The 19,381-nt window shown below is 44.9% G+C and overlaps 1 protein-coding gene across 1 annotated transcript in view; it reads right to left on the minus strand.

Annotated features, from left to right (window-relative positions):
• PDYN (prodynorphin) overlaps positions 1-19,381 on the minus strand; it is a 74,672-nt gene that overhangs the window by 35,171 nt on the left and 20,120 nt on the right. Inside the window, exon 2 of the mRNA XM_086929058.1 lies at positions 319-467. Coding sequence (XP_086785184.1) covers positions 319-447 — 129 coding nt within the window. The 5' untranslated portion in view covers positions 448-467. The remainder of the gene's footprint in view (positions 1-318; positions 468-19,381) is intronic.

The raw sequence follows: 19,381 nt of genomic DNA on the forward strand, positions 1-19,381 counted from the left end.
ATCTCACCCCATGAGCTAGGCTTTTCTTCCCCAATCTGGCTTCCCTGGAGAGCCAATGAAGCTTTGTAAGACCAGCTCTGTAAGTAAGATAAAGTTATCCAGCCTTGTGTTTATTAGGAAACACATATACTCTCACCTTGGAAGCTCCTAGTTCCTACTTACGACTTAAGGATCTGGGAAGTAAACTGAAACGAGCATTCCCACTGCCCCCCTCCTCGGTGGAAGGAGCTTTCTCCACCCCCTCGCCCTAGTAATCCCTCAAGGCTATTGTCTTCTTTCATTCAGCATATTGTATTTCTTTTAACTTGCAACACGTACCAGTGGGTTGACTTGAATGTCCACGTCAGGTCCTTGAATGGTGCATACAGAGCACTGAGCTGCACAATCTGCCCGCGAGGCGTGGATCCAACCCAGGCACAGAACCAGAACTAGGACTGGCCACGCCATTGTAGACAACAGGACGCTCCCTGTATGGAGAAACACAGAAAACACATAGATGAATGAAGGACAGCAGGTTATCCTCTCTGGTCCAACGAGTGCTTCTTGTCCCAGCCCTAAGAACTGGATTTCAGAAAGATAACCATGCCATCAAAATGGCTCATTTGGGATATCCAGGATAAACCCAAATAATTAATATAGAATAAGTACATCCATAAGACAGATATTATTATTATTATTATTGGATAATTCCTCATTTCTAAACAAGTGTTTATAAAATATTCCTTCAGGAAAGGTCATTTTCTTTCACAAGATTCGGAGGAGGTCTTGAGTCCGACACATGAAATAAATGTCTTTGTGACTCCACTGAATGTCAGTCAGTCGGTCAAACATCTTTATTCGGTTCAAAGAACCATAAAAGTGAGCGTGATAAATAATAAAAACACGATTAAACTACAAGTCACATTGCAACGGCATAAAACAAATTTAGATAAGTTTTACAGCATTTCATTGCACTAAAATACCATTTGATTAGACAAACCTGAGAAAACTAAAACATCTAAATCACCATAAAAGGTCACAAGTTACTGGGGATGTCAGTCCGAATAAAAGTCAGACAAAGTTAGCAATTGGATTTACTTGGAGGTACGTAAAACTGAAATGGCAAACAGCAAGTCACTTGAACAAAACATCTTATATGATAGGCTGCATTCGTAAAACCTGTGGACGGAACAGTTATCAAAATACCTAATGAGATTAAAAAGGATCAATATATAAAAGCAATGCAAGGATACCTAATGTTAAGAAAGGTGCAGTTGTGTTGAGTTCATTTTGTTTCGGAGAGTTTCAAATTTTCAAAGCCCTTCAGATAAAGCTGGTAATGGCAAAACAACAAACTTTGGTTTCTATCCGTAAAAGACGGGATAAACTCTAACAGACGGGATAAAAACGCATTATGACTTTTAACCCCGAATAACAGCAGGATAGATTTTATAAAAAACCTTCTAGGTTGGGAATAAAACCTACAGAAAAAATTAAATGAACAAAAAAAATGTTGCGATGCCATCATGTGGACAAAAGGGTAAGCTATGAAACCATGAACCCTGTTGTAGGCTACCATAAAGTGGAGTGTGCCTAATCTGAAACAGGTAAAATAAACCCTACGTTGCTCCACTGAGTAAAACATCGCTTGCATCTGGCCATTTTTCAAATGTACCCTTGAATGGGACCAAATCATTGAACGACATTAAACCCAAAAATGTATAACGTCTCACATATTGTTCTTTAAGTGCCCTGGTGGAGGGAAGGACTCTTGGGGGCTGTGTATAGCCTCTCCTTTTTGCCCCTCCACTCAAGACCACTCATGACCGCTTTGACACTGGCCCAGCCAACCTCATCATGCGGGCAAACTTAAAAAACATTTATCTTTCGTAGTGACTAAGATAGTCATTCTTTTATTTTTCTAGTGATATAGAAATAAAAGAAGTACTGTCATTTGCGTAACACAAGATAATCCTTCTATTCTATAGACATGCTCTATTTTGCCCCATGCACTAAGGTAACACGCATACAGGCACCAATGTTCACGCTTAACACTCAAGTGCACATATACAAGCACAACCAGCTCACATACAGGCAGACATACACACCTGTATAACTGCCTATTGGCCAACTTGTACTTGGCGCAAAAACACACAGTGGCTGTAAATATTAAAATCAAGGCTTTTTAACATCTTTAACAGGACTGTTAAGTGTTCAGCTCTGATGAACTTTGTTTGTTAGATTTTTTTATTGAGTTTAACATCTTTCTGTGATTACACTGTGCTTCTCAGGAACTTGTTTGTCCTATTTGTGTGGCGAGGTGTGTTCTGCGGGAGGTATTTCAGATTATGAAACAGTTGACTCAGTACATGATATTCATTTTCTGGGAAAAGAGTATTTAAAACATGATTTTGGATCATACAGGTGTTTCAGTAAAACGTCTGTTGTGGTTATCGCCTATCGAACATCTAATATTTACAACAAGGGGTGGTGAGGGACAGAGTCTCTGAATTAAACAGAAAACTCTCACCCAGTCAAGAGATCAGGGCTAGATCCAACACCGTTTTTTAGCTCACTGCACCATCCCAGTTTCAGAACCTGGCTGTATGCAAATTAGTCTGTTCCTGTCCCAGTGCATGATGGGAACAGGGCAAACCAAACTACAAAAGCCAATTCTTACACTGGGAAGGAAACAAGCTACCGGGGACCGGTTTCTGGCATTTCAGCCGTCTTCGGCCCGGCTTGCTTGAATCCTGATGGTGCAATGAGCAAGGGACTCACATCTGAGTATACCCTTCCACGCTTAGGGTGGACAAAAATATTTACAAGGGGTGGTGAGGGACAGAGTCTCTGAATTAAACAGAATACTCTCACCCAGTCAAGAGATCAGGGCTAGATCCAACACCGTTTTTTAGCTCACTGCACCATCCCAGTTTCAGAACCTGGCTGTATGCAAATTAGTCTGTTCCTGTCCCAGTGCATGATGGGAACAGGGCAAACCAAACTACAAAAGCCAATTCTTACACTGGGAAGGAAACAAGCTACCGGGGACCGGTTTCTGGCATTTCAGCCGTCTTCGGCCCGGCTTGCTTGAATCCTGATGGTGCAATGAGCAAGGGACTCACATCTGAGTATACCCTTCCACGCTTAGGGTGGACAAAAATATTTACAACAAGGGGTGGTGAGGGACAGAGTCTCTGAATTAAACAGAATACTCTCACCCAGTCAAGAGATCAGGGCTAGATCCAACACCGTTTTTTAGCTCACTGCACCATCCCAGTTTCAGAACCTGGCTGTATGCAAATTGGTCTGTTCCTGTCCCAGTGCATGATGGGAACAGGGCAAACCAAACTACAAAAGCCAATTCTTACACTGGGAAGGAAACAAGCTACCGGGGACCGGTTTCTGGCATTTCAGCCGTCTTCGGCCCGGCTTGCTTGAATCCTGATGGTGCAATGAGCAAGGGACTCACATCTGAGTATACCCTTCCACGCTTGGGGTGGACAAAAATATTTACAACAAGGGGTGGTGAGGGACAGAGTCTCTGAATTAAACAGAATACTCTCACCCAGTCAAGAGATCAGGGCTAGATCCAACACCGTTTTTTAGCTCACTGCACCATCCCAGTTTCAGAACCGGTCCCCGGTAGCTTGTCTCCTTTCTGGTGAAGAATTGGCTTGGTAGTTTAGTCTGCCCTGTTCCCATGATGCACTGGGCCAGGGACAGACTGATTTGCATATAGCCAGGTTCTGAGCCGGGGTGGGGCAGTGAGATAAATAACGGTGATGGATCAAGCCCTGATCTTTGGACTGGGTAAGAGTGGTCTGCTCAATTCAGACACTCTGTTCATCACCACCCCCTTTTCTAAATCGTTTTTGGCCACTATAGGTGTGGCAGGGTATACTCAGACATGAGTCCCTTTCTCACTGCTCCATTAGGATTCAAGCAAGCCTCGCCGAAGACGGCTGAAATGCCAGAAACCGGTCCCCGGTAGCTTGTCTCCTTTCTGGTGAAGAATTGGCTTGGTAGTTTAGTCTGCCCTGTTCCCATGATGCACTGGGCCAGGGACAGACTGATTTGCATATAGCCAGGTTCTGAGCCGGGGTGGGGCAGTGAGATAAATAACGGTGATGGATCAAGCCCTGATCTTTGGACTGGGTAAGAGTGGTCTGCTCAATTCAGACACTCTGTTCATCACCACCCCCTTTTCTAAATCGTTTTTGGCCACTATAGGTGTGGCAGGGTATACTCAGACATGAGTCCCTTTCTCACTGCTCCATTAGGATTCAAGCAAGCCGGGCCGAAGACGGCTGAAATGCCAGAAACCGGTCCCCGGTAGCTTGTCTCCTTTCTGGTGAAGAATTGGCTTGGTAGTTTAGTCTGCCCTGTTCCCATGATGCACTGGGCCAGGGACAGACTGATTTGCATATAGCCAGGTTCTGAGCCGGGGTGGGGCAGTGAGATAAATAACGGTGATGGATCAAGCCCTGATCTTTGGACTGGGTAAGAGTGGTCTGCTCAATTCAGACACTCTGTTCATCACCACCCCCTTTTCTAAATCGTTTTTGGCCACTATAGGTGTGGCAGGGTATACTCAGACATGAGTCCCTTTCTCACTGCTCCATTAGGATTCAAGCAAGCCGGGCCAAAGACGGCTGAAATGCCAGAAACCGGTCCCCGGTAGCTTGTCTCCTTTCTGGTGAAGAATTGGCTTGGTAGTTTAGTCTGCCCTGTTCCCATGATGCACTGGGCCAGGGACAGACTGATTTGCATATAGCCAGGTTCTGAGCCGGGGTGGGGCAGTGAGATAAATAACGGTGATGGATCAAGCCCTGATCTTTGGACTGGGTAAGAGTGGTCTGCTCAATTCAGACACTCTGTTCATCACCACCCCCTTTTCTAAATCGTGTTTGGCCACTATAGGTGTGGCAGGGTATACTCAGACATGAGTCCCTTTCTCACTGCTCCATTAGGATTCAAGCAAGCCGGGCCGAAGACGGCTGAAATGCCAGAAACCGGTCCCCGGTAGCTTGTCTCCTTTCTGGTGAAGAATTGGCTTGGTAGTTTAGTCTGCCCTGTTCCCATGATGCTCTGGGCCAGGGACAGACTGATTTGCATATAGCCAGGTTCTGAGCCGGGGTGGGGCAGTGAGATAAATAACGGTGATGGATCAAGCCCTGATCTTTGGACTGGGTAAGAGTGGTCTGCTCAATTCAGACACTCTGTTCATCACCACCCCCTTTTCTATATCGAACATCTAATGGCAGGAATTTTTAAAAACAGGATCAGCACCACAAGACTGCAGAAGGATATTTCTGAAGAGGATCATTGCCTTTGGCCTTCCTCAGATGGATGTGAATTCCCTGAGGTCAAGGTGTGTAATTGAAAGCAAGGCATTAAAGCCTCTCGTGAGCTGAAGCTTCTGGTAGGATTAAAAGATTATCTGCTTAAGGCAAAAGGCGGTAAAAAGGTGAAGTTTACAATCAAAGCCTCTTCTCCCTCAAAAAGAGAGGCATCAGTTGCAGCTTCTAAACATAGACCAATTTGTGGTAAAAAAAAAATTAAAAAGGAGTTGGGTTGATGTCTCTGACCTATCTCAGACTGATAATCATTTGCATCCTGATTAGATTTAGGATGGCAGGTCACAGTTAATGGTGGATCTGTTAAAAAAAATAGAAGGCTTTCATATTAAAGATGCGTATTAATTTAGGGCCCTTCGTTGTGATTTGATATTTAAACTGACATGAATGCATCACCCCATATCATAGGTCTTGTGACTACTTGGCTGGTCTCTGAATATGTGACAATGAGACTTGGATTCAATTCTCTGTAAGTGGATTGTTCTTGGAGGGACTTTGGATGCAAAGTTGGTATCCCCTATGAAATAGGTCCCATCAGAGTTTTCTTTGAGAAATCTGGAGGTGGATCCCACCAGGGGTCTAACTAGATCCTTAAAATCTTGTGAGGACAAATGATTCAATATATCCCTTATTTTGGACGTGATGTAAGATGCTGTGTCAAAAGAGGATCCTGAAAGCACTCTCCTTCCACATGGTAGGATAGAAAAGTGGGCAGATGCAAATAATTGTTGGCCAATATTGCACATTTCTTTGAACCTCGCACAAGTCTGCACCCAGTCCCTCCCTCATTAAATATTTTTATGTGTTTATGCTCATTTCCTCTAGGTATGAGCTACATGTGTTAATAGTTCTTGCTGTTTGCCCCTGTGTGTTCCTTGTACTTCTGTGATTTGAAGACAAGACCTCTTAGGATTCGCAAGTGGAACCCGTCTCCATTTCTCGCTTAGGGTCAGCGGACCCCAGGCCGGGGTGGTGGTGGGTGCCTTCTTTACTACCTGCTTGATATTTGTAGAGTAATGACCATACTTAGTTTATTAAACTTAGGGTTCCGGTTTAATTATGTTTATTTTTTAACATTTGCATCTGTAGTCATCCATATTTCTTTGTTTGCATATTTTTCTCCATATTTATCAATTTTCTTTTTAGGTGTAGTGTATAAATGAAGTTTCAGTGGGTATATTTACACATTAATTTAACTGAACAATGTATACTCACATTTGAAGGCCCATCAGGTTTTAGCAACATGCTTTACAGTACAGTATAGTCACCTGAAAACATTTACATTGTAGAGCGTACGCAGCCGAATAGCTGCCTTATTTAAGCTTCATAAGAAAAATGTTATTCTTTTTTTTAACTCCCTTACCTGCCAATTTGCACACTTACTTACCTGGCACGCTTCATTGATAGTACTGAGAATTATCCAAAGACGACCTACCTGCATTGTTTTTCTTTATTTAAAAAATAAATAAAGAAAGGAAAACAGACAGTTTTCTTTCTTTATCTGTAAAAGTCAGCAAAAACAGAAAATTGGAAGCCCTATTTTCTACTCTATGCTACATTCCTGGTTTCTCCTGCTTCGCTTACATTGTTCCTTGTTCTTTTTGAGTAGTGGCTGGCAACATTAATTAATGGTGGGCACTTACCATAAGTGCTGCTGGCCTCCAGTCACTCCAAACAGATGCTCATGTCCCCTTGCTGATCCTGGCGGTGACTAGGAGCAGGAAGGAAAGGGAGTGACTTTGTGCCATGTGAGTCCAACCAATCCTAGATTTGCAGAACAGCTCCAGGATTGGTTGAAGCAGGCAAACCTAGAGTTCATTTTGAGGCTGGGGGCCTGTACTCGCAATCCTTCGGCTGGTTTACAGTACTGGGATTGCTGGTCTTAAAGTGCGCATGACATTATGGCCGCAGGAGGCAGTCGGCCAATCTGACATGCGTACTTGAACACCTAAAACATCATCCTGCAATCTGCAGGAATCTGTCCTGCATCCACTCGCTACTGCTGGTGGCACTCTGAAAAAAAAATGGAAATGACCATTTTATTATTCTGTGTTTACCACTGCGCTCGCAGCAAGTTGGGCGACACTATTCTGCCCACGAAGAGAAACCGCCCTTGCTCTTTATTTCAAAACTGAATGTTACTGATATTTAAAGCAAGCAGAAATCCACAACAAATCCACAGGCCCAGAAATACAGTAAAATAATTCCATCAGTTGTACAACTCAACATCCCACCGAGTATCCATTTCAAAGCAATTCACCATACACCATCCACTTTCCTCACACCTTTACATGCTTTTTGGGGTACCCCCTAGTCATGTACGCAACCTTCACTTGGGCTGCGCACCAATCCATTGTCTAGTTCCAAGGAGCTCAGCCTCCACCATTTAGCTATAACTCTTGTGTCCAGTGTCACACCAATCCCCACCAAAATCCTATCCGCACTGGCTTCACACAACCCCTCCAGGACTGACAGTGGAATGAGCAGCAGAGAGGTGCGAGTAGACCTTTTTGAGTACCCTAGAGAGGACTTCAGTGATCCTACCCTGGAATCTCACAATCATTGGACATTCCCACACCATATGATAGAAGTGAGCGGGAGTCCCTTAGCAGCACCAGCATGCCTGTGCACCAAAGCCTCTCTGGTGTTTTGTAGGTCATATGCAGGTAGTTGAGCAGGATGAGCTGGATCCGTGAGGAGATAAATGTCAAATGTCAGATGCTTTTGTATAGCGCGCTTATCACCAAGAAGGTCTCAAGGCGCTTTGCAGGAGGAGGCATTGACCAATTAGCGTGGAAGCATATTGCAGGAGACTTTATTTTGGAAAGAGCCACATTGGGGCATATTTTCTGGAATTGTGGCGCAGGGCAGCTCAGCAAGTTACCTTGCTGCTCTGCCTTGGTCACAGGAAAAAGGGCAGAAATGCACAGTATTAATCCAAAACAGTTCATTCCTGTCCTTTACCCCAGCACTGGTGCCATGTATGCAGCCTAGTGCCAACACATCCTGCATTACAGGCAGGATTGCTTTTTGTGCAGGAAGGGTACACCTTCAAGCACAAAAACAATCCATAGATGTGTTTCCCTCTTTCTATGGAAGCTGCAAAATGCATCATGCTTAGAAAGAGGAAAAAACTAGGGGAAATAAATATGTTTCTCCTTGTTACGCCTCACCTCTCGTGGAGAAGTGTGGCTCAAATGGTTAGAACGGCAGACCCTGATGCAGAGGTCTGGTCTGGGACCAGGGTTCAATACCCGCCTCGGCGGGTCTTGGGCTCAATTTCCTTGGACCTGATAATTCTCGCCTCGGTGCCTATTCTAATCATGGGTCCCACTCTGCAACTCTGGGCAATAGCTTGCTTAATCTCCACAGCGGCCCCAACAGCGCTGGGATGCCTGGCTTCACCTTGGGGGTGCCCAGGAGTGGACATTCCACAGGGAAAAACCAGGAAGGGTTCATAAGCGGTATACGGACAGCGCCGGGACACCTCTGTTGGAGGTAGCTGTGCGCTTTACAAATGGCATTTTCATTACATTACCTGAGATGGCCAGCCAAACCCACCACACGCCCTCCTAACTTGCCCCCAAGCCTCATTAAATGAAAGAAAAAAATTATGAATGAGTTTTATCATCATTTTATTTTTCAAAATGTGAGGCTGGCAGGGGGAGCGATGCTCCTCAGCCATAGCGGAGGAGCTGCCTCTGGCCCTGAAGAGAGGCACTGCCACCATCCAGATACAAGAGTTTTATGGGATTGAGCTGCAGTTTCGAAGTCATTTTCAGGGAGGAATAACTTTACCTTTTTTAGTAGAGAGAGCTGTTACCAGGCCGACTTGGCATGCTAGTAGTATAGATACCTGTCAGCCATTAAGACACAGTCATGCAAACATTTGCCAGCAGGACAGGCACATGCAGACGTATAGGCACCCGTCCACCATAAATGCCATGGCCATTAGCACCTGCTAGCCATACAGACAGCTGGCAGCAGTACAGATTACTGCAACCCACCCAGACAGATCCAAGTAGTATAGCTTACTGGATCCACACACCTACCAGCAGTACACCATCTGCCACATGTAAAGATACATGCCAGCAGTACCTGCAAGCAGCACAGACATCAGTCAGCAGTACAGACACCTGGCAGCTGTGAATGTACATACGATCAATATAGATACCTGCCAGCAGTAAAAACACCTGGCAGTGGTATCGACAACTGGCAGCAGTAAAGACACCTGCCACTTGTATCGACACCTGGCAGTAGTATAGCCCATGGCAGTTGTATAGACACCTGCCAGCGGTATTGACACCTGGCAGTGGTATAGACACCTGGCAGTGGTATCGACACCTGGCAGTGGTATCGACATCTGGCAGTGGTATTGACACCTGGTAGTAGTATTGACACCTGGCAGTGGTATCGACACCTGGCAGTGGTATCGACACCTGGCAGTGGTATCGACACCTGCCAGCAGGTCTTTAACCCGTTCCGTGCTCCCGTCGGTCGCTGGCCGACGGGAGCACTACCTCGCGGGTTGGCTGACAGCGCCCCGCCCACCGCCCACCGCGGCGGAAAAAACGCAGCGGTTAAGACGTTAAGTGGGGCAGGTCTGAGACTTAGCAGTGATTGAAAACCAACTGGACTCTAGCGGTCTCTATATTTCCATCCTTAAATATACAGGCAAAAAGACTTATCACGTTCTCAGCAATGATTGTAAAAATCCTGATGATAATCCATATCAGCGATGAGGTGTCCATTTACATTTCACCAGTTTTACTTCATCTTGCATTTCCTAAGAGCATTTGCTTTTTCCAGATGTGTGTTTATTATACAATGAGTCTCTTTAAGTGTCTAAGTGAGTTCAGGGTGCAGGTGGGTGGTCATGAATGGGCACGATCAGGGCTCTGGAGCTGAGCCTGAAGGTGGGGTGAGTTTCTCAGTGAGTCATAAAGATGTAGTCACATGCTCAGCCAATCCTTGGCCTCTGCAGATCGCATACAGCAATGGTCACATGTGTGTCAACTGTAACTACCAATGTATGCGAAAGTGTATGAAGGAGGTATACATAGCTGTTGACACATTGACAGTGCCAAAGGAAAAGAAAAGACTGTGTTTACATGTGAGGGGGGAGAGAATGTGTGTGTGTGTGTGTGTGAGAGAGAGAGAGAGCGTTGTAAATGAGGGGTGTCACAAGGAAGTAAATACAGAAGAACAGAGTGAAAAGACAGAGGTGAAGGGGAAGAAGAAATGTGTGATACACAAACAGTAGATGCAGAAAGGTCTTAGGAGAAAAGGGCTTAATTATCGAACAGAGAAAGTGGTGTAAATGTGAGAGCAGGAGAGATTAAGACCCTCCAAGAACACTATCCTTTTTGCAGAGCTTTAGTAATGTTTAATTCAAAGGCTAATATTTTCAGAATTGAAACTTTTCCTATTGTAATTATTCACAATAAAATCATAGCTGTTACTCATTTATCTGAGACTACTAGAGAGTACTGGAAAAGTCAATAGATCTGTCTTGCTATAGGCATATATTCGTTGTTGTATGAGAAGTCTGGATGCAATAAGAAAACTCACAAAGAGTCACCCAAAGACTGGTCAGAGGACACGCTCTGTGCAGCACTGGATTTTAGTTGATATATTTTAAGACACTCTCTCTGGGCCATATTACCAAGGTGAAGTATCGCCAATTTTTCGGCGAATTGTGCCGAGAAAGCGGCGATACTTCTAGCGCCCTATTAACTAGGGCATGCTAACGCCTGCCTCAAGCCCACTTTGCATGTCAGCGAGAAACATCGCTAATGACATGCAAAGTGGGCGTTCCCACGTCCAACCACACGTAAAATGTGGTTGGAGGTGGTAACACCCTATTACCAAGGCAGGCGTTGGAAGAAGGAGACCTACAATAAACTCGCTTATCGCAGGTCTCCCAACGCCTGCTCTGATCAGGTGTTCGGCATTGATAACATGGGGGTTTGGATCATAAAGCTGAATCCACCCCCCCCATATTATCAAGGCACACATTAGCGTGTGACAACAACGCTTGTTTTCACGCGCTAATGTTCCCTATCGCCGGCTATCACCGGATTTAATATCCCCTACGTGTTGCGCGATGATAATGACGTGCTAACACGGCAATAAAATCCAGCGATAGCCGGTGATAGGGAAATGTACGATGTGCGTTTTTTAACGCACATCTTGGTAATATGGTCCTCTGTTAGTTGCATAGACCACAGCGTCTGAAAGGAATTCCTAATGGCTCTTCTTTGGCCTTGCACCTTTTAGCCTTAGTCCACTTTCAGAATGTTTCCTCCCACTTAAGGATTTGCCTGCCTGCAGTATAGGTACCTGCCAGTGCTATTGACGCTTGCCTGCTGGGCAGTCACCTTCAAGTGCCACAGAAACCTGGTACTGTCCAGACAAGTGCTACGAGTGCAGGCACATGCCCGCTGTTCAGACACCTGGTAGCAGAGTAGACATCCGCCAGTGGCTGAGACACCTGCCAACAATATCAAGACCTGCCAGCTGTAGAGATACTTTCCAGCCTCCGAGATATTTGCAAGCAGCGCAGACACCTGCCAGCAGCTGAGACATCTAGTAGAAGTACAGACACCTGCCAGCAGCAAAGACATCTACTAGCAGTACAGATACCCGCCAGTATCACAGACACCTGCCAGCAGCACAGACACCTACCTACAGCTGAGACATTTACCAGCAGTATAGACACTTGCCAGCAGCACAGACACCTGCCAGCAGCTGAGACATCTAGTAGCAGGACAGACACCTGCCAGCAGCAAAGACATCTACTAGCAGTACAGATACCCGCCAGTATCACAGACACCTGCCAGCAGCACAGACACCTACCTACAGCTGAGACATTTACCAGCAGTATAGACACTTGCCAGTAGCACAGACACCTGCCAGCAGCTGAGACATCTAGTAGCAGTACAGACACCTGCCAGCAGCAAAGATATCTACTAGCAGTACAGATACCCGCTAGTATCACAGACACCTGCCGGCAGCACAGACACCTACCTACAGCTGAGACATTTACCAGCAGTATAGACACTTGCCAGCAGCACAGACACCTGCCAGAAGCTGAGACATCTAGTAGCAGTACAGACACCTGCCAGCAGCAAAGACATCTACTAGCAGTACAGATACCCGCCAGTATCGCAGACACCTGCCAGCAGCACAGACACCAACCTGCAGCTGAGACATTTCCCAGCAGTATAGACACTTGCCAGCAGCACACACCTGCCAGCAGCAAAGACATCTACTAGCAGTACAGACACTTGCCAGCAGCACAGACACCTACCAGCAACAAAATCACCTACCAGCAGATGAGACATCTGTCAGCAGCACAGACACTTGCCGACAGCTGAGACATCTACTAGCAGTACAGACACCTGCCAGCAGCAGACACCTGCCAACAGAAAATAGATCTACTAGCCATACAGACACCTGCCAGCAGCAGACACCTGCCAACAGAAAATAGATCTACTAGCCATACAGACACCTGCCAGCAGCAAAAACACCTACCAGCAGATGAGACATCTGTCAGCAGTACAGACACTTGCCAGCAGCACAGACACCTGCCAGCAGCACAGACACCTGGCAGCAACAGAGACATCTGCCAGCAGCACAGACAACAGCCTGCAGCGTACCCAATTTGTAAAAAAGCCACTCTGGGCAGGACGCCACTGCAGTTTGCACCACACATTGCCCCAGCCATGCTGCCAATGACAGTAACAACACAAATACTAACCATCACACATCTACAAGTATGACAATTCGGACTATTTCAGGCCCCCAACGTTATAAGAATGGCTTGGGCGTCACGTAATAGTAATTTTAAAGTATATTGAATTAATAATTAACTGTTGTCCTGGTCATCTTTAAATTATCCAGACAGCACCACCTTATGGCAGACTTTCACAAGCGCAGGAGTTGACAAGTAAGTGCTGGTCCTGAGCACCGGAAACCACCGGCTCAAATTAACCCCTGGCCAGCAGCTGAGACATCTACTCGTAGTATAGACAATCGCCAGCAGCATAGACACCTGTCTGCTGGACAGATATCTGCCAGCTTTCCATACATCTCGCAGCTGCCCAGTCACGTACCAGCAGTACAGCCACCTGCCAGTGGCTGAGACATCTACCATCAGCATAGGCACCTGCTAGCTGTACAGACACCTTACAGCAGTTCAGATACCTGTCAGAAGCAGAGACACGTGTCTGCAGTACAGCCACCAGTAGTACTGTGCCTTTTGAACGGTTTAAAAGCCCTATAGGAACATGACAGAACTGTCTCTGACAGAGCCTGCAGATAATACCCATTCCAGGTACCAAATAGAGGCAGATCCGATGCAAGCATTTACAGAGTCCCAGGCAAAATAACTGTTTGCTATTTGGAGAAACATCCTTTTCCACACAACCATTACAACGCGTAATGGTTACATCGTGGTTTTAACACCGCAAGTCATTACGTCGACTTGCACTGGAGGGCGCTCTAGACCAAGGAATAGTGTGAATTACTAGTCCAACACCTTTCTACTGTAGGTAGAATGGAGTTGGAATAGTAATTCACACTATTTCTAAATCCAGCGCACTCCAACACAAGTCGATGTAACGATTTTTTGTCAAAACAGCGTTGTAAAATACTGCATTGTTCTTGTATGCGTGGTATCATCGTACCTTCACGATTTGAGCAGCAAGGCAATATAAAGGGGCTATTTTGTGCAGTTTGGCGCACTCTAGTGGTGCCGTCTAATAACACCATCTGACTTCCGTTCAGTATCGCTTCTGCAGAAAGGCAGGATTTGATGCTTAAAAACGAACCAAGCCCGTGTTAATTAGGCAAAATCTTGTATTTTCGCGTTGTGGTTATCTTAAGCGACTTCCTATATTTTCGAGTTAATTCATTCCTCAGTGTAAACCCTACTGGATTGAAAATGCCTATTTGTGTAAAAAAAAATTTCAGTGCATATTTGTAGTTTTTTTCATTTATATAATTGTTCTTTCAAATCTTTCGTACACATGAAAAAGTTCATAATAAGCAGAAGTAGTTGACAAAGTGGCTTTTAGGCTCGGGTGATTTTGACAAATATACATACAGAATTTTATCTCGCTGATACAATTTTGACTGCATCAGTGTTACATTAATGTCTTCATTTAATAATTTTTTTTCATAAACAAAGTGGAATATATGTGGATAGTGATGGTGATCCCTACAGTGGTGGAGAGCACACAGTGTTGTTAAAATACCCCTCACACACCAACAGGCCCCTTGGTGTCATGCTTCATCATCGGGGTCTTCGCACCCCTCTACGGGATGCGGCATGCTACGACCGACGACTATGTGGGAGCACTATTTTTGGACTATGTGTGGGTGTGTGTGGGGAATTGAATGTACGTGAGTGGTGGGTCAAGTGATGGTTAAAAAATACCTGGCTCGTGGGGTGAAAAATAGACTTTTATTAAGCCCCTGGCTGGTATCATTAAAAGGGGTGCAGTGGGAGGTTGTTAGTGTATAATTATGTACATCAACCTCATATGTGCGTCTACATGAACATGTTTCGGAGTGAAAAACTCCTTCTTCAGGACAGGGTTTGCACAAAGATCCCCACCTTACTCACATGGATGTAAATGTAAAAGTGTATTATACAAAAAGGTCTTTAATATACGCCAATTGGGCGAGGAGAGACTACGACTCTGAACTACATATTAGGTACATTTCACCAATAGTTCACTTCCTTTTTGTATAATACAATGGACTTTGCATCAAGTTCCACAGACTCATAGCAGGTCTAACCGGGTGCAAAGATCTCAGCTTTCAATACAAAGAGGCAAAGTGAAACTCTACGTACTTTGCATACTATTGTTATTATTATTATTATTGTTGTTATTATAAGTGTTGTTGTCGTTTTATTTCTGTTGTTAATATTTATTTTTTGGCTGTTGCAAACCCTTAAGGACTCTGGGTCCTTGTTGGGCCTCCTGGAGCTTTGCGGTCCAGCCTGGAAAAGGGACCCAACATAATTATTTGCCAACCTTGGAGTCTTGCTTGGAGGTTCATTAACCCGTTCCGTGCTGCCGTCGGCCCCCGCTGCCCTTTAGAATGCCCGCACCGCGGCAGAAAAACCGCTACGGTTAAGGCGTTAAACCTGGTCCAGAGTATGCCAGCTTTGAGGCACTATACCCTTTATTTAAGTTTGGGACCCCCCACCCAGATGAGCCATTGTATCAGAGGTGCTCTCCCTTTCCCGGTTTGGCAATTCTCAACGCATTGTACATGTCACAGGAACCACTCTTCTGTGCTTTTGTTAAATGCTAGGTGCTGTGAAGGTCTGTCAAGTTCCCTTCTTAATTGCTGGAGGAAAGGGCGAACCCTTCTCGTATTAGCTTTAACAACATCAAAATCTGAAACAAAAAGAGCAAGACAAATTGATTCAAGATATCAGAGAATACCAAGTCCAGGAAGTCCTGAAGGAGGTCAGAAAATATATCCGGTGATGTTCTCAATTCCCACAAGCAGTGTGGACGGCCTTCTTCCATTCTGCGCCTTACTTAATATTCAGTAGTTGATAAGCCCTGCATAAGTCGCGTTTAGTTAAGGCTTGTGCTCCATAGCTGGGCTCCAAAATGCCTTCTGTGAAACTTAAAGGATAGCTGTACTTGACTGTGATCTTGTTTAAACCCATCTAATCAATAAAAAGTCGAAAAGTTTGGTCTTTCTGGGCACAATGCAAAGGTGTTTGAGAAGATGATGAAGCAGGTGACGAAGATACAACAATTAAACCATTCTGCAAGTTCTCCTTGTAAGTGAGCCCTTAGAATGTCCTTCTTTTTCTTACGAATAAATACATTCAAAAGGAACAATGACATAAGGTTCATTTGGTACGGCACAATCAAATTACCTGTGAGAAAGCATGGCAAAAAAACATGGCATCTCAATGGCACTTTAAATAGATCTCATGTTAATTTGTTAGTAAGGTCATTCATTCCTTGTGTGGCTCGCATTTTCTGGGAGGCTTATTGCATACAGATATCTGCAGGAGGGACATTAACCCACCCAGCAGTCTTCCCAGCAGCTATAGCACATTTCTGAAACCAAAACAGGCTATGACACCTTAGGCATGGAAATGACAAGAATGCCAGGGGCATAATAGAAACAATCCAATGCCCTTTCCCTGATTAGCTACTGAAATGTTGACAAAAAGTAGGGTGTAGTGCCCCCCCTCCCCAGTCCTAGGCCCCACTGCACCTCTTGCACTATTGATAGCTACGTGACTGGTGTCAGGCTGGTGAACCACACTAAACATAAGTGGTGATGGTGCTAAGGGTGTATGCATGGCCGGTGTTAGCGCTGGTGGTGCCTAGTGTGTCAGTCTTTGTCTGCGCCCCCTAATAACCTCCTCCTCCGTGGATTCCCTCACTACCACCCTCCACCAGTGCCCCTCATCTCTCCATTGCCTCTACAACATGTATTTCAGTTCTTTTCTAGTGCTACTCATAGCAATGATGGTGTCAGGGCATTTTACATCACACACACACATCAATACCACACAATGTATTACATGTGACTCGGTGTGGGAGTCATATGTCGTCCATACTGGTAGGTATTATATTTTGAGAGTGTTTGGCCGCACAAAGTCAGGATTAAAAATGTAACATCGTTTTTGGTGTTGGCTTTACTAATAAAATGTAATTTTACCCAAAGGAACCCTTTTTAGCAACTGTAGACTAATGAAAGACTAGGGCAGGAAACATATGATTTTAATGTTTCTAAGGATCTCTGTCATAAAAGCAGTAACCCACTGAGCTATCTACATCAAATACAATTCTGTGATCTTCACATTATACGTGCTTGGCAGGAGGCACATTAACGCTTTGCGCTACAGAGCCGGCTTCAGTGTTGATGCTGCCCAGCGTGACAACTTTTATCTGCACCCCTCTTCCCTCAGTGACCTGCTTCCTCGCAGATTCCCTGGCTACCACCCTCCAACGGTGCCCCTCATCTCTCCTAAACAATTCTCTCCTATGTATTACATGTGTTTCATAGCGCTACTCACACCAGTCTAGGGTGTTAGAGCACTTTGCATCACAAATATTATACAGAGACAATGAATCATACATGTGTAAATCAGTGTATAGGAAATGTTAAATAAGGCAAAGAGGTTTACAAGGTGGAGGAATCACATGCCGCTCATACTGGAAGGCTGTACATTTTAAGTGTTTGGCCTGGAGCAGCACGAACTGAGAATTTAAAATGTAACACAGAGGTTGGGTTTGACTTTACTAATAAGAATGTATTTCTACCCAAACGAATCCTTTATGGCAACATTAGGATAATAAAAGACTCTGGAAAAATCAAAAAACTCCAACCTCTACCCAGGACAACTGGAATTAAATGATTGTGCTGCTGCCGCGTTTTCCACATAATTATGGTTTTGCTGCATTTGCCACATAATCCTTATGCCGCATATTTTACCTTTTTGTGCCACACAATGTAGTCAACCTGGCCACATAATTAGGCTCTCTCCTCCCGCATAATTCCAGTGGCCTGTGCTTAGACCATGCAGTTTGCATGCAGCCCTTTAATGTCAGTTCACAGCTCACTGTGCTGTAATAGGACTGTCATTTATGAATTCTAAGTCGCAAAAGTATCACTGTGACAAAAGCAGTAAAGCAATGAGCTATCTACTTAAAATACAATTCTGTGGCCTGCATGGCACAGGTTCTTTACAGCAGGCACATTAACCCTCTGTGCTGCATTACCAGTAAACAAAACTCTGATCTCTCTTTTCAGCCGGCACATGAATCACTAAAGTTATCTCGACATTTTTATTGTTACCTGAAAATTGCTGGACACACAACGGACTCTGCAGCAGGTGCTTTTCATCAAATAAGATATTTCAAAACACAGCACCCTTCAATCTCCGTGCCCGGTGCGGTGGCACCACCCTAAAACTGCCCTGGTCAAAACTCTGACTAGATTAAACTCAAATCTCCCTCCAGCAAGTGCATTAATCACCAGAGTTATCGTGACGTTTTCATTATTGCCTTAAAATTGCTGGGCAAAAGGAACCCTGCAGTAGGTGCTTTTAACACCTTAAAACTTTGCAAAATACGCCGCTCCCGTGCTCGGCGCCTGGTGTGGTGGCACTGGGTGCACCCCGGAAGCCGGCCCGAGGTTTCGGCAAGGATTGTTTCCAGTGCGAACCACTAGGTGTCCCTCCTGCTTCATCCGATTTTTTAAACATGGCCTTTTAAACTCTGACATCGCACCCACCGGCATGTCGATGCACAAACTGGCGTGGAGCGCGAAAATAAAAACTCACTGAAAATTGGAATTGTATATATTTAGCACGTACTACCCCTACACGAACGTAGTTTGACAATGGTGTGGCTACTGCAGCGCAAGGTTTTCATAGGAAGTGAAGACCCCTTACTATGAACATAGTTTTTGAGAAAACACAAGCGTAGTGAACGTTACGTGAAAAGAACAATGTTGACGTGGGCCATTTTATTGTGCATGATGTCAGCAGGTAACACGTGTGATGTCACGTCTAAATATCATACACTTCAAACTTATAGTTGCCAAGTTTCCAAAGCGACTAGTTAGGTCTGACGTGCTTTGTTTTTAGAATTCTGGGACTTGTAGTCCTGGCTTAGAACTGAGCTGAGTAAGGCTCCCAGAATTCTAACGAAAACGCGGACTGGCCTAACGAGCCAGGCATGGACCTGGGAAACTCGACAGCCACGCAAACTGAGTCGATTTTTGTCAGTTTAAAGGCAGACAACAAATTCCTAGAGTGACACCCGCCACAGCCGAGTCGGAAGGCAGTGTGGGCAACCCTCCCCAATATCGTCAAACTGGTATTGTATATCGGTGGCAATGGGTACTATTGGTGTGTCTTTTGTAAAGACTGACTGACCAGCTGTGGTGGCCAGGGCTCCAGGGGAAGACTTCTGGCCTATAGTAATGTCATTTAAAACCCTAAAGGCAGTGCTTCATTTGTAAAAAAAAAAAAAGTGCTGGTGCCC

The sequence above is a fragment of the Lissotriton vulgaris genome, chromosome 7 (assembly GCF_964263255.1).
Source record: "Lissotriton vulgaris chromosome 7, aLisVul1.2, whole genome shotgun sequence".
Taxonomy (NCBI): Eukaryota; Metazoa; Chordata; class Amphibia; order Caudata; family Salamandridae; genus Lissotriton; species Lissotriton vulgaris.